The sequence below is a fragment of the Saimiri boliviensis genome, chromosome 8 (genome assembly GCF_048565385.1).
Source record: "Saimiri boliviensis isolate mSaiBol1 chromosome 8, mSaiBol1.pri, whole genome shotgun sequence".
Taxonomy (NCBI): domain Eukaryota; kingdom Metazoa; phylum Chordata; class Mammalia; order Primates; family Cebidae; genus Saimiri; species Saimiri boliviensis.
The window spans coordinates 52,398,914-52,414,767 of NC_133456.1; the positions used below are offsets into that span (position 1 = coordinate 52,398,914).

Here is a 15,854-nt window from a genome sequence, read left to right on the forward strand (position 1 = left end):
AGTGAAAGCACACACCACTGTCAGCACAATGCTTGCATGTAATAAGCACTCGGTAAATATTACCTGCTAGTGTTCATGATATAATAAGAGTGTTCCTGTAATGTTACTTAAATGTTATTACTTTAAGCTAAGAAGTTAGAAACCAAAATAATGTCTGTAAAGTACTTAAAGAAGTACCTGGCACATAATAGGTTGGATAAATATAAGGGGGATAAGGAGGGGAAGGTTGATACAGCATTTTACAGTTGTTGTAAGCTTAAGAGTACAATTGTAGTTACCACATTCCTCATAAAATACTGACAGTAGTGATAGTACTTACTGAGCAGCTGCTGTGTGCCAGGAATTATTCCAAATACTTTATATATAACGACTAATTGAACAGTTACAAAGAACACAGGAAGTAGGTAATGCTGTTACCGCCATTGTACAAATAAAGACACTGAGGTACAGAAAGATTAAATAATTTGACCAAGGTTACACCTTTAGCAAGTAGGGTTTAAAAACAGGATTTTGAACCCAGGTAGCAGAGGTAAGAGTTTTGCATTTGGAGAATTAGGCACAGACCACATCATAAGGGCCCCGTCATTGAGGCTGGCAGGCTGTTAAAAAGTATTGAACAGAGAGACATGACATGATCTGATACATATTTTTCAAGAATGACTGTTTAGCTATTAACCAGATCTAGAAAAGTAGAAGAGATTTAAGCACCGACCGTATGAACTGGTCAAAGGCCCAGAAAGGCACAACGTGGTCTGCATGGTTTGTTGTGTGGCTCCAGCATTACTTCCATGTCACACAACTCTAGGGGACACTTTCTCGTGGTGGTCTTGTAGCACCTTTTGGAATCAAACAAAGTGGAGGTCCAAGGCAGGGGTTGGGGTCTAGGGACAGACTGAAGTTGCTGTATAATGATGTATCCGTAGATTTCATCACTGCTCACCTGCCAAAGTGAGAAGTGTAGACTCCTCTCACCAATCCAAGGCTCATGGAGGTTTTTAACTCACTGGCCAGGCATGCCAGTTACCAAAGAGACAGGCCACTGGTGATTTTCATTTAACTCAGAAAAATGACAGGGTTTTAGCGAATGCCACCAACGCACAGAAGGACATTTGATGAGTGTGCTAAGCTTGTCCCCCTTTCCCTGTTTTGTGTGACCGTCAAGCGCCGCCGTGATCCAGTTGACAATATAATCTCATTCAGGTCATCAGTGCACTCTCAGAACCATCACATCCTTTCTTCAAAATCTTGGGGCAAGTTGAGTTAATAGCGAAGAAGCTGCCATGCTTTTAAGCCATAGCATGTCATTAAGCTGTAAGAGCAATTTAAGTGAAAGCATTTTTGTGTTAAATTCAGAACCTGCCTCTTTTTTACAGTTATGTGACTTTTTCTTTCCTGAGGCTTCAGAAATAAACTTCTTAGGAGAATTTAATGCTGGCGGTGAAAGAAGCAAGCATTCTAGAGAATAAACAAACTTCAGAGTCGTACTGCCGAGACAGTATGCCAGGCCATTCTTTTCTGGCATCTCAGAGTTTAAACTATTTCGGGACAGATGGCTGTCTCTTCCAGAAAATTTCCGGTCTAATTCACGATGTATGGCAGCCCAATCCGTTTCTTTAAAAAATCATCCTGAAAGTTAAGGAATGTCTCCTGTCTATTCAACTCACGTCTCTAAGGCTTTAATTTAAGCCAATTTCCTTTGTTCAGTCTTCTCTGGCCATGGAGAAGAGCTAGTCAGCATCTTCCACATATGAGGGGCTTTAATCAAATTACTCCTTACCTGCCTTTTCTTCAGGCTAAACAATTCCACGTCCTTTAACCTTTCCTCACAGAATTTATTTTCCATCTTTTTAATCATTTTGATTGGTCTTTTTCTGCGCTATCTCCAGAGGGTCTTTGTTAATACTTCTCTAAGAATTTTAAGAAGTCATTTTCTCTGAGAAAATCAGAAACCTGCTATCCCATTTGATGTCCTGAGTTCTGACTTTGGTAGTTCTAGCAAGTGAGTTCATGTCAGCAGTTGGAGGTGATTTTTCAACATCTGTAGTTGTCTTCATTTGAGTGGCTTACCGTTGGACAAAGTAATCGTCCAATTTTCCTAATTTTTCTGTTATGACTTGCTTTTCCCTCTTTGCTGTGCATAAAGAAGGAACAACAGAAAGAACGGAAAGGCAGGCAGATTCAACCTAGAGACCCTCGGGTTGTTACGGGAAGTAAAGCAACTCGTGGAGAATTGAAGTAACACAAGAGAAACAGGCTGCTTTGTTTAAGCTGCTTTCGAATCTGTCCTGGTTCTGTGTAAAAGGCAGAAAAAGTTCCATGGTTAATCATCATTTTACATAAGCTGCGGAATTGGAGGGGAGGTGGAATGATAGGTGAATCCGTATACTTAAATGATTTTGCATGGCTAATATCACCCGACTCATCGCCTTCTCATGCAAAGAGAGGGCACACTGGTTGGAAGCAGGTCCTTTTCTGTGTCATTCTCTGTGGCTGTTTGGGAAACAGTGGAGGTTAGTTCCAGGCTTCAGGATGACCACCTAGAATTTGCAGAAACCCAGACAGTGATTTTCCTTTTTGATTTTTCACATTGGTGTTAACTGCCTTCTGATTCCCCAAAGTTTCGACAGTCACTCACTGCACAGAAAGCATCTTTCTAGCACCATTCCACCATGTCTCCTGCAGAAAGCACTCTTATTTGGCACTGGAGGATCCAGATGGGCCAGAAACAGTTCATTCAGCTTTTCTCTTCATTCTGTTTCCTTCTCCTATTAGTATTTTCGGTGGCTGCATATTTCAAATTACAGTTCTTTTTTTTTTTTTTTTTTTTTTTTTTTTGTGTGTGTGTGTGTGTGTGTGTGTGTGTGACAAGAATAACTTTGTGGCCCATTGAGAACCAGACTCTGTCACTTAGTAGCTGTTCCATTCCTCATATGTCATAGAATTACCTTTTTAATTTTTTTAAAAAAATGTTTTTTGCTTTTTGTTTTTTTTGAGCCAGAGTGTCACTCTGTCTCCTAGACTGGAGTGCAGTGGCGCCATCTCTGCTCACTGCAGCCTCCACCTCCCAAGTTCAAGCAATTCTTGTGCCTCAGCCTCCTAAGTAGCTGGAATTACAGGTGTGCATCATCATGCCTAGATAATTTTTGTATTTTTAGTAGAGACAGGGTTTTACCATGTTGGCCAGGCTGGTTTCACACTCCTAACCCCAAGTTATCTGCCCACCTTGGCCACCCAAAGGGCTGGGATTTCAGTAATGAGCCACCAGTCCCAGCCAGAATTACCTTTTTTTTTTTTGAGACGGAGTTTTATTCTTGTTACCCAGGCTGGAGTGCAATGGTGCGATCTCGGCTCACCGCAACCTCCGCCTCCTGGGCTCGCGCAGTTCTCCTGCCTCAGCCTCCTGACTAGCTGGGATTACAGGCACGCGCCACCATTCCCAGCTAATTTTTTGTATTTTTAGTAGAGACGGGGTTTCCCCTTGTTGACCAGGATGGTCTCGATCTCTTGACCTCGTGATCCGCCCGCCTCAGCCTCCCAAAGTGCTGGGATTACAGGCTTGAGCCACCGCGGCCGGCCCCAGAATTACCTTTTTTAATGATCACAATGTTGAGGGCCACACCCACACAAAAATCCCTTTTTTGTTTTAGTCTGTTTTTGAGACAGGGTCTCACTATGTCACCCAGGCTGGAGTGCAGTGGTGCAGTCATAGCTCACTGCAGCCTGGAACTCCCAGCCTCAAGCAACCGTCTCATCTCGGCCTCCCAAGAAGCTGTGAATACAGACATACGCCTCCATGCCCAGCAAATTTTTGTGTTTTTTGTAGAGTCTGGTCTCACTGGGTTGTCTCGGGTAGTCTCAAACTCCTCCTGGGTTCAAGCGATCTTCCGCCTCAGCCTCCCAAGGTGTTGTGATTATATGAGTGAGTCATCACACCTGGCCCAAGAATCCCTTTTGATAATAAAAATATGATTTGGACACCCTAATCTCTTTCCTTTACTTTCCGTAAAAGTTAGAACAGCAGTCTTGAATGAGATGTTTCTTAATAATATTAACAATAATGATAGTAACTAACCTTCATTGAGGACTGTGTACTAACTGTGTACTAAGCAATTGACACAAATTTTAATACTCAGGTTTTGCAGTTGTGGAAACTTGAGTTACAAAAAACTTGAATCGTTTGTCTCTGATTCCCCATATGGTAAATGTTGAACTTAGGCAGTTTGACTTGCAAGACACACATATAGTGACGTGGTGACTTTGCCAAACTTGATCACTAGTATGTCTGAAGATGCCAAGAATTAAATCCCTAATATTTATGAAGCTCTTATGATATTCTAGGAACTGTTCTAAGCACTGTACTTGGATTAAACATTTTGTCAGCACTTAATGTTGACATAATTCCTTTGGGTAAATAGTGTTACGATTATCACCATTTTATTGAAGAAAAATGGTGGCTCAGGGTAAGTAGGGTGTTGAGACCACAGAGTGGGTAGACAAGGGAGCTGGAATTCATACCCAGGCAGCCTTGCTCTGGGATGTACCAGTATCACCCAGACCCCGTGTTTCTTCCTAGAATGCTTTAAAGGCCTTTCCAGCAGGGCACTGAAGAAAGACTGGGACTCTCACAGGAGGCACAAACTCAGAGCACAGTGCAGCCCTCAAATGAACTGTTTTCCTGGTTAGTTGGCAGGACACAAAGCACAGCCAGGTGAGCCTGTTGGCAGTGTTTCCAGCAGGCAGCCTCGGGTCCTGCTGGGTTTAGCAGCCCCAGCATCGGGCAATTTCTACCATTTCCTGCTCTTCTCACCCCCACCCGCTTTGGACCGAATAGCTTTTCTAATTGATGTGATTTTTTTTTTCCCTTCCCTCTCTCATTCTCTGTTCAGCTTGAGGCTTTTTATTCCATCTTCACCACGGAGCAGCAAGACCATGTCAAGTCGGTGGAGTATCTGAGAAATAACTTTCGACCTCAGCAGGATCTGCATGACAGGGTGGTATCCAAGTCCGCCGTCCGTGACGCCTGGAACCACGACATGACAGACTTCTTGGAAAACCCGCTGGGGACAGAAGCCTCTAAAGGTATATCTGGATTAAGTGCCTTGCCTAGAGGAAGATTCCTTATCATAAATTACTTTAAATTAAAAGAAATTCAAAGCCGGCTAGGAATTGGAACTTGATGTTAAATGTATATGCTTCTCTGCTAAAGGGAACTTGTCTAACTGAAAAATAGTAGCAGTTTTGGGAATAACTTCTGTTAAACAGATATGATAGAAATTGTCCTTTTGGCCAGTAAGAGGTCATTCTGTTTGCATTTCTGCCTTGGAACTTCAAAACTTACTAGCAATGTCTAGAGAAAGCTTTCTGAAAAGTGTCTTACTTTCTACATGTTTCCCTGTTGATCAGGAGTTTATCTCTGAGCTCAGACATCAGTGAAATCGGAGAGTTCCCCGACTCTCCGTTCCAAGGACCTGCAACAGGAGTGTGGCTCCGTCTGTTCAGTCACCGTTCCCTGCTCAAATACCTTATGGGAGGGGGAGCACAGAGACGGGCAGGCGCAAGAGCCAGGGCGAGCGCCTTGGGGCTCTGGCACTAGGGTTGTATGTCCATGACTCCCGAAGCCCAAGTGGGTGTGTGTTACAGTGGGCTCTTTCAGCCCTGCTGTTTGTGGACAGCTTAAGTGTTAACCAGCTCAATGACCTCTTGGTACCTAGATCCTTGTCTGGCGTCCAAGAAGAATCAGGTTACACATGGACTTGAAGGATGAATGTGGGGGTTTTACTGAGCGGTGGAGGTGGCTCTCAGTGAGATGTATGGGGAGTTGGAAGGGGTATAGAGTGGGAAGATGATGAAGTTTTCCCATTCAGTGGCTGATCTCTCTGATTGTCCCTAGTCAAACTCCTCTTGATATTCAGATGCTGCTTCTCTTCTCCCTGCTTTGCCGTTCTGCTGTTCTTCGGCTCTTCTGTTCATTCCCCTTGTCTGCTTCTGGAGCCTGGGGTATGGGGTTTATATGGATGCAGGATAGGGAGGCATGGAGGGCCAAAAGGCAACTTTGGGACATGAAGACAGGAATGTCTGTTTTCACTTAGGACCAAGGGTTTCCAGGCTTGAGGATGGGGCCTTTGCTGGGGAACCGCCCTCTTCTTCCCAGTATTTCCCTATCTCTGTCTATATCACCAGGACCTTTGAATTGTTCCCAATTTCCAGTATATTACAGTCTTACTACCATCCACCCCAGGCAAGAACTCCCACTCCAGCCTCATCCCCTATTGGAAATAACTTGTTTGTTTGTTTTTGTTTGTTTTTAAACCTATTATTTAACAGTTTAGTCCTTGTATCTGATAAACATAAGTTTATCATTTTCAGGCATCTCAGTCTTTTCCATTTCAACTTTCTCATGTGAAATGAATACTAATTTCTCTTCCAGGAAACTAGAATGTCTCCTTCTACCCTCACCCTCCTCTCAGGCTCTGGGATTTGTCATAATTGTGACGCAGAGCTCCGGAAATGCTGAGGGGAGCAAGGCTTATCAAAGCCCTATTGCTTGGAAGGGAGGAAGGAAAGAGAAGGAATTTCCTTCTGGTGTGAAAAGGGATGTTTCCCAACCCAGTGCTCTTCTTATTCAAAATTACGAGCTTGCGTAATAAAGGGAGAGCTTGTGGCATTTATCAACACTGGAAGTAGACTGGGCTATTGTTAGGTACTTTATTTGGGGAGGTTTTCGTTCCAGAGTGTCCTCACCCCCAACAAAAGGGACCAGTTTATTGGCATATGGACTTTGTAGGAACAGGCGGAATGAGATTCTGTTCCACAAGTAACTGCAGTGACATGCACTTTGATTGATGATAAGAATGAGCCCATTTTCTAGGCTCACGTTTCTGAAAAGGAGCTAAAAGAAGAGGAGAGGGAGTTTAAGAATGTGATCATTTCCTTCCTGTCTGTGTGATTTTGTTTGAGGTTAGTGAAGGGAAATCAGTCAGGCCAGGTTCCCTTGAGAAATGCTTGAGATTCAAGTAATTTGGGGGCAATAGTTTGTCAAGGGCATCATTCTCTGGAAACAATGGGAGAATTAAGAAGCCCCCAAACCTGTGAAATATCTTAGGTTGGACTGCCATGGAAAACGGCACATGAGCTAATTTTTTTTTTTTTTAACCTAGCTAAAGAGAGTAAAGAAAGTAACCCAACTAGAAAGCTTTCTCCCAAGAGAACTCGCCTGAGGAAAGTAGGTCTCCTGGGGATTTTGTGAGAGTTATATGTAGAGTTACATGGATTGTGGGGTTGAGGAATTCATATCACAAGTGAGTGCAAGATCTGGTAGCTCAGAACTGCTGAGATGGTGACAGATACAAAGCTCTTTCCTGAAAAATGGGCCAAGCATATGATATATCAGCTGTACAGTGAAAACGCATGGCCTTTATTATCCAAGAAAGCTAGGGAAGATAATGGTCTCCATCGTATTACATTGTCAAAGTGGGCAAGATCTTCCACTGAACAGGCCTTCTCTGAATCTGACCACAACCACGGAACCGTCCTTCAATCTGGCAAATTCATTCTTCATTCTACTAGGTTTCTTTCGATTATCATAGCGCTCATTGCTGACTCTTTAAGATATGGGAATATTAAAATGTTTTCTTCATCCCCCTTCCCAGTCCATCCCTGTTCCTGAGGGTAACCACTTGAAAAATGCACTTTGCCTGTTTAATAAATGTCATAGAGATAGCATCATTCAGTATGTCCTGCTTAGTGTCTTGCTTCCTTTGCTCTGCAGAGATTTTAAGCATCCTCTCTGTTGCCTGTAGTAGTCGGTTCTTTCGTGTTGCCAAATTCCGTTGCCTGATTATACCTGAATATATTTACCCATTTTAGTATACATGAATATGTAGAATATTTTCAAGTTTTAGAGATTATGAAAATTCTTGAACCTGCCATGAATACGTGGGTATGTCTCTATTGGGAATACACCCGGGAGTAAAATGGCTGCATCCGAGTAACCGTATTTTCAGGTTTGGTTAGCAACTGCCAAATGGCTTCCCGCAGTGATTGTATGTACCACTTTTTACTTCTGCCAGCAGTTTAGGAAATTTTCCTATTTTTACAGCATTTTTAAAAGGCTTAATTTACAGACCATAATATACAGCTATGGTAAAAGTATAATTTGATAATTTTTAGTAAATTTATACTTGTGCAGCCATCACTGCAGTCTGGTTTTAGAACATTTTCATCACCACAGAAAGTTCCTTCCTGCCCATTTGCAGTCAGTTAATTTCTCCTGCCCTCAACCCCAGGCAACCTCAGGTCTGGTTTTGTCTTTCACTTGGTGTTAACGATTTTAACAGTTATCCATGTTTGGCATGTGTCAGTAGGTCATTTTTTTTTTTTTTATTGCTGAATAGTGTCTCTTTTTTTTTGAATAACAGCTTTATTGAGATTTAATCCACATACCATGAAATTCATTCTTCTGAAGTGTACACATCAGTGGTTTGTTTGGTTTGGTTTGGTTTTTGAGACACAGTCTTGCTCTTGTCACCCAGGCTGGAGTACAGTGGCATGATCTCAGCTCACTGCAACCCTTGCCTCCCAGGTTCAAGAGATTCTCCTGCCTCAGCCTCCCAAGTAGCTGAGATTGGAGACACCCGCCACCATGCCCAGCTAATTTTTGTATTTTTAGTAGAGACGGGGTTTTGCCATGTTGGCCAGGCTGGTCTCAAACCTCTGAGCTCGCGATCCACCCAATTCAGTCTCCCAAAATGCTGGGATTACAGGTGTGAGCCTCTGCGCCCGGCTCTATCAGTGGTTTTTACTGTAGTCACAAAATCATGCAACCATCGCTACCATCTATTTCTTGAACATTTTCATCACTCCAAAAAGAAACTCCATCTATAGCAATCATTCCCATTCTCCTTCTCTTCTTCTGCCAGGTCCCTCCTTCCCTCTCCCTAGGGCTAGGCAACCACTAATGTACTTTTTGTCTCTATGGATTTGTTATTCCGGACATTTTATAAAAATGGATCATATAATATATGACTTTTGTCTCAGGCCTCTTTCACTCAGCATAATACTTTCAAGGTTCATCTGTATTGGGTCATGTATTCAAATTTAATTCTATTTTATGGCCAAGTAATATAGCACATAATATGTAGAGGTGCCATATTTTGTTTATCCACTTATCAATGAATGGACATTGAGTTTTTTCCTCCTGTTGGCTGTTAGGAATAATGCGTCTGTGAATACCCATGTCCAAGTTTTTGTGTAAATATATGTCGTCAAGTCCTTTAGATGTGAACCTAGGAGTCGCCTTGCTGGGTCATACGGTAACTTTCTGTTCACAGTTTTGAGGAGCTACCTATTTTCCAAAGTGGTGGCCCCAGTTTGCATTCACATCAACAGTGTGTGAGGGTTTCAGTTTCTCTGTATCCTCACCAACAGCTGTTACTGTGCATCTCTTTGATTTTCACCAACCTGGTGAATATGAAGAGGTTGTTTCTCTTTGTAATTCTGCTTCCCATCTCCCTAATGACTGAAGATCTCCCTGTTTATTTTTAAATGTGCATGTCGGCCGGGCGCGGTGGCTCAAGCCTGTAATCCCAGCACTTTGGGAGGCCGAGGTGGGTGGATCACGAGGTCAAGAGATCGAGACTATCCTGGTCCACATGGAGAAACCCCGTCTCTACTAAAAATACAAAAAATTAGCTGGGCATGGTGGCACGTGCCTGTAATCCCAGCTACTCAGGAGGCTGAGGCAGGAGAATTGCCTGAACCTGGGAGGCGGAGGTTGCAGTGAGCCAAGATCACGCCATTGCACTCCAGCCTGGGTAACAAGAGCGAAACTCTGTCTCAAAAAAATGAAAATAAAAATAAATGAATAGGGCCGGGCGCGGTGGCTCAAGCCTGTAATCCCAGCACTTTGGGAGGCCGAGGCGGGTGGATCACAAGGTCAAGAGATCGAGACCATCCCGGTCAACATAGTGAAACCCCGTCTCTACTAAAAATACAAAAAATTAGCTGGGCATGGTGGCACGTGCCTGTAATCCCAGCTACTCAGGAGGCTGAGGCAGGAGAATTGCCTGAACCCAGGAGGCGGAGGTTGCGGTGAGCCAAGATCGCGCCATTGCACTCCAGCCTGGGTGACAAGAGCGAAACTCTGTCTCAAAAAAAAAAAAAATAAAAAAATAAAAAAATAAAAAAATAAATGAATAAATAAATAAATGTGCATGTCATGGAACCATAGCCCACATAACCAAATGTTTCTCCTTTTTTTCCCGTAAGAAGACCCAGGTAATTCAGCAGCACTATAGGCCAAAAAGATGCTGACACATCGTCAGACAGCCTGGAGGGCTTAGATCATTGACCTTAGAGATGTAAGCAGGAAAGAGCCCAAGCAAGGAAAAAGTCCTTTTCCTTCCTCTACTCTTCTGCAAAAAAAGTTTTAAAAAGAGAAGGAGTGGTATCCTGTAATCTTCAGGTAATTCAAAAAGAGCAAAGCCTGCCTGGTTGGTATGCTCTATCTGATCATTATCGGAAGCTTTCAATGCCCAGGAAAGTCAGTATGTTTTATGCATTTATCAGGCTGTTGTCACAGAAGAGGGAAAAATAAATTAATTACATAAGGCAGGAGTCTGTATAACTTTTTTGGTTACGGGCCAGATAGTAAATGTTTTTAGCTTTGTGGGCCACATGGTCTCTGTTGCATCCTGGGTATTTGTGGGACCTTGGTTCCAGGACCCCCATAGATACCGGTATCCTTGGATGCTCAAGCCCCTTAAATAAAAAGGTGTTATATTTTCATATAACCCAAACACATCGGCCAGTATACTTTAAAACATTTCTAGGCCGGGCATGGTGGCTCAAGCCTGTAATCCCAGCACTTTGGGAGGCCGAGGCGGGTGGATCACGAGGTCAAGAGATCGAGACTATCCTGGTCAACATGGTGAAACCCTGTCTCTACTAAAAATACAAAACATTAGCTGGGCATGGTGGTGCGTGCCTGTAATCCCAGCTACTCAGGAGGCTGAGGCAGGAGAATTGCCTGAACCCAGGAGGCGGAGGTTGCGGTGAGCCGAGATTGCGCCATTGCACTCCAGCCTGGGTAACAAGAGCAAAACTCCACCTAAAAAAAAAAAACAACAAACAAACAAACAACAAAAAAAAACATTTCTAGAGTACTTATAATATTAATACAATGTAAATGCTATGTAAATAGTTGTTATACTCTACTGGTTTTTATTTGTACTATTTTTTATTCTTATATGGCTGTTTTTTATTGGCTTTTCTTTTCCTTTCAAATATTTTTGATCTGTGGTTGGTTGAATCCATGCATGCAGAACCCGTGGATATAGGTGCCAACTGTACTCAATTCTCCCAGTATAGCAGGAAGGCAGATGCAGATGATATAAAAATGAATGTAGAAAATGTCTTGCAGTAAAACTTTATTTACAAAAAAAGGTGGCAGTCCAGACCTGGCCTTGGGACTGTAGTTTACTGAGCCCCACTCTAGGGAATAGCTTAAACTAAGTTGGAGAAAGCTAAACGGGGAAATCATAGGCTTGTTGTAAGAAAAATATTTTCTGTCTTCAAGGTGGTAGTGGCCATGACTTTGAATTTGTTGGATCTGTGTTTCCCTTCCACTGAAAGACCCTAGGACCAACTAGAGATTTATTAGCATGGGGACCATACGCTTACCAATTCATTTTAACACCCAGTCACCTTTCACATCAGAGGGGTAACCAGAGCCTCAATTGACCGAATATAGCTCCCTGCCTCTGCCGTTCCCCGGGCTGTGATCCTGAACTTGAGCACCCAGTGGTGGGGGCCTGTGTTCATGCACCTGTATTTTGCCAGGATGACTGGACCTCCTGGAATAAAGAATATAGAATCCAGCCTTTCAGTGCCAAGCACAAGAGGCAAGGCCCCCCTTAAGACAAGAAAGGAATAGGGGAAAAGTCATCTTAATATTGTATTATTGCCGAAGAAAGACTTATATATGGATGTCATCCATAAAAAATATAAAGCTTTAGTTCCAGTAAATGGAAACAATATTTAGGCTTGGTGGATTGTTCAAGGGACATCCGATTTGCCACTCTGCCCTTTGTCGGTAAATAACTTGGACAGACTTTAGGATTTAATGGGCTGTCATTTCAGTTATTCTGCAACACATCCCGGGCACAGGGAAGAGCATTCAGTGATTAAGTGCTGAATACTCTCTATTGTGAAGACTTTTGGAACAGTGAACAGAGAAAAATAACTTTCCTTCCAACAACATGAAACATATGGTTTATTAATTTAACCAAACCTGTTCAAACCACAGTGGAATCAAAACTACTTGATCTGATAATTCGATTTGATGGCTTAATTAAAATGACACTGTATAATGTCATTTTATAAAAAGTCATTTTGTATAAAAGCAAAGGAAATGGAGAGGACACTGGGCTGCCCGTGTACCCTCTGGGCTCCTAAGCCAATGTCATGTGGGTTTTTTTTTTTTTTTTTTGGTGAATGTTTTTTGCCTCTGCTGATGGAGGGATCTCTTTTTTGGCGATGTTTTCAATGCGAAACATTGCTTCCTGTTTTGGTTAAAAGCAGTTTTAAAGGACATATGCCACTGTGCAAGAATGCCTGAGTAGCCTATTTAAAATTCAGTACATTGAGAAAGAGGGTCACATTTTTTATTCAAATTAGCAAACAAAGAAGTAAATCCATGATTGCTGTAAAAAGGAGTTGACATTGAAATCATGGTTTTCTGCTATTTGGGGAGAAAATATTAATGTTGTTCTATTTTCATTTTAATCATTTCTACTCACCAGATTAATGAGCTTGAATTACTTATCTTATTAAAAGAAGCTCTGAGATGAACACTTAATGCCTCTGTAGGCAGCTGCCCTCCCAGAAACTTCCAGAAAGTTATCTTGTTACCGGTAGAAACTTTAAGCATAGGAAAGTGCTAAGTAAAACACATTTTTCATGCAGCCCCCTTGACGAGTTTTTAACCCCCTTCTTTCAAAAATAACTTTGATGTGTCATTCTTTTTTAACCTTGAGTGTTTAAGAAAGAAAACCAAAAAAAAAGAAAAAAGCAGGTCTGTTTCGAGACCCTTGGAACATTCTAGACTCTCATACTTTTGAAGGTCCTGCCACGTTGTTTGTAAATGCTCAGACATTTCATGATCACTGTAAGTTTATGTAAATATAAATAGTCAATGAATGAAAAGTGAATCCTGTGGAGGATTAAGTTGCATTTGATTGGTTGATGTAATGATATTCTATAGACTTTTATTGTAACATTAAATATTTTGCTTCAATTGTTGCAGCTAGTAATTTTTTTTCTTGTGTCAGACAGTTTTGTTTAGCTTTGAAAAGCTTATTGACTCTAGGAGTTGTACCTGAAATACTTGTGGTTAGAAAGGCTAGCAAGAGAGTCGGGTACTATGGTACCCGCCAGTAGTTCCAGCTTCTTGGGAGGTAGAGGCGAAAGGATCGCTTGCACTCAGGAGTTTGAGGCCAGCCTGGGCAACGTAGTGAGCCTACATCTCTTAAAAATAAAAGAGAAAGTCTAGGAAGAGGTTTTTGTGTGTCAGATGCTCTGCTAGCATTTTGTATTCATACGTGTTTCATTTAATCCTCAGAACAACCTCTGCTAGGATTCACTTTTCGTTCACTGAATATTTATTGAGCATCTACTACAAACAAGTTCTAGGCACTAGAAATAAAGGTGAACAAGGGATGGTCCTTGATCATGGAGTTTACATTCTAGAAAGGAGAAATACACAAGTCAGCTAATGATAGACTTCAGTGTTGTTCCAAAGGGAATCAAATCAAGTTCTGTGCTAAGAGCAGCGGAGTGAGGTGAGGTAATGGGGAGGAGCCCTTGTTGGGATAAGGCAGGGGTGAGGATAGGGAGCCAGCCTTCAGAGATCTGCAGAAGAAGGTCATTTGCAAGGGCCCTGGGGCATGGGATCCAGCCTAGGACGAGGTAAACAAAGGGGAAGCAAGATCAGAGAAAAGCAGCCGCAGAAGTAGGTAAGAGAAACTCTGGCAGAGACTTCTCTTAGGGAAGAGTTAAGATTGTTAGGAGTTAAGATCTTACAGCAATGGGAAGCCTCTGGAGGGCTTTAAGCAGCGCTCTGGAATAATCAGAACAGTCTATAAACCCATCACTCTACAGGACCTGCAAGAGACTGATCGAAATAGCACAGGATGAGGATGATCATAGTCAAGATAGAAGTGATCAGTTAGGGGGCCAGGCGCGGTGGCTCACGCCTGTAATCCCAACACTTTGGGAGGCCGAGGAGGGTGGATCACGAGGTCAACAGATCGAGACCATCCTGGTCAACATGGTGAAACCCCGTCTCTACTAAAAATACAAAACATTAGCTGGGCATGGTGGCGCGTGCCTGTAATCCCAGCTACTCAGGAGGCTGAGGCAGGAGAATTGCCTGAACCCACGAGGCGGAGCTTGAGGTGAGCCGAGATCGCGCCATTGCACCCCAGCCTGGGTAACAAGAGCGAAACTCCGTCTCAAAAAAAAAAAAAAAAAAGTGATCAGCCAGGGATGGACTTTGGAGGGCTTTGGGAATTTACTAACAGTTTGGATGGAGGGATGGATGGGGTGAGCAAGGAGAGAAATGGAGTTTTTATTGTTTCTTTTTAACAAGTGAAGGGGCTAACGTTGAGAGAGGGTAGGGGAATCATTCGAAGCCCCTCAGCCAGGAAGCAGTAGAGCTCAGATGTGAACCAAGATCCTCTTATGTCCAAATGCAGTATTGTTTCCATCATCTGAGGGACCGCCATCTTCCACAAGAATCCACAAGTGGTGGCCTCTGTGTTTTGGGTGTTCTCAGATGACTTGAGTAACACGGTCTATTACTCCTTCCCTGAATGCAGGAGCTTTAAAACTGAACATATTTGTGGGAATCAGGTGCTCTTACCTTCCTAAAAGTAATCATTGGGCTCAGTCTTTATCTGCTTGGCTTTTATCTGTTTTGTCAGGTTATCTTGGGTGCTTAGGACATAGGGCACTGAGACCCTGGTCACAGGGTCAGTCCTGGGAGTCCCGCACCCTCTCGATCTGCACCATGGGACCATTTAGGCAGAAGATCTTGTGAGTCCTTGGATCAGGAGGGCCTAACATGGTACCTGGTACATCGTAGGTGCACAGTCAATGCTAAGTGAATGAATGAATAAATAATAAGACAGGATAAGGCAGTGTTAGAATATAGACTTGGGATTCATGCAAACCTAGAGTAAAATTCTAGGAACCATTCATTCCTTTGTGACCTTGCTCAAGTTACTATCTAAGCTTCTATTTCTTTGCCTCTAAGACAGAGATAATAAGGCAGAGCCCAGTGGCTCAGGCCTGTAATCCCAACACTTTGGGAGGCCAAGGAAGCGGGATCACTTGAAACCAACAGTGCCTGACCAGCTTGGACAACAGTGAGACCCCATCTCTATCAAAAAAAAAAAATATTTTTACATTAGCTGGACAGGGAAGCACGCACATGTAGTCCCTAAACTACTCAAGAGGCAGGAAGATCACTTGAGCCCAGGAGGTTGAGGCTGTAGTTAGCCATGATCATGCCCACTGCACTCCAGCCTGGGTGACACAGTGAGACCCTGTATCAAAAAATAATAGTAACATAGAGTTAATAATCACACACTCTCTTCCTCAGCCAGTGGCCTTTTAAATGAGACTTAATAGTGTGGGATCTTGGACATGGAAATTACTCTGCAAATAACTGTTGTCTTCTTATCTGTCGGTCAGCAGTAGCTTCTTTGTATGCCCAAGATGACCTGTTATATGTGACATGATCATTGGAAAACGTATTTCAGAATAAGGGTGCCATGCCCTCTTCCTGTTAGAAG

At 42.8% G+C, this 15,854-nt stretch overlaps 1 protein-coding gene across 3 annotated transcripts in view; it reads left to right on the top strand.

The window, feature by feature from the left end:
• Positions 1-15,854, top strand: part of PTPRG (protein tyrosine phosphatase receptor type G) — a 777,462-nt gene that overhangs the window by 638,620 nt on the left and 122,988 nt on the right. For all 3 annotated transcript variants that reach the window (XM_039477294.2, XM_039477296.2, XM_039477295.2), the window contains exon 8: positions 4,887-5,079. In XM_039477294.2, the coding sequence (XP_039333228.1) occupies positions 4,887-5,079 (193 nt within the window). The remainder of the gene's footprint in view (positions 1-4,886; positions 5,080-15,854) is intronic.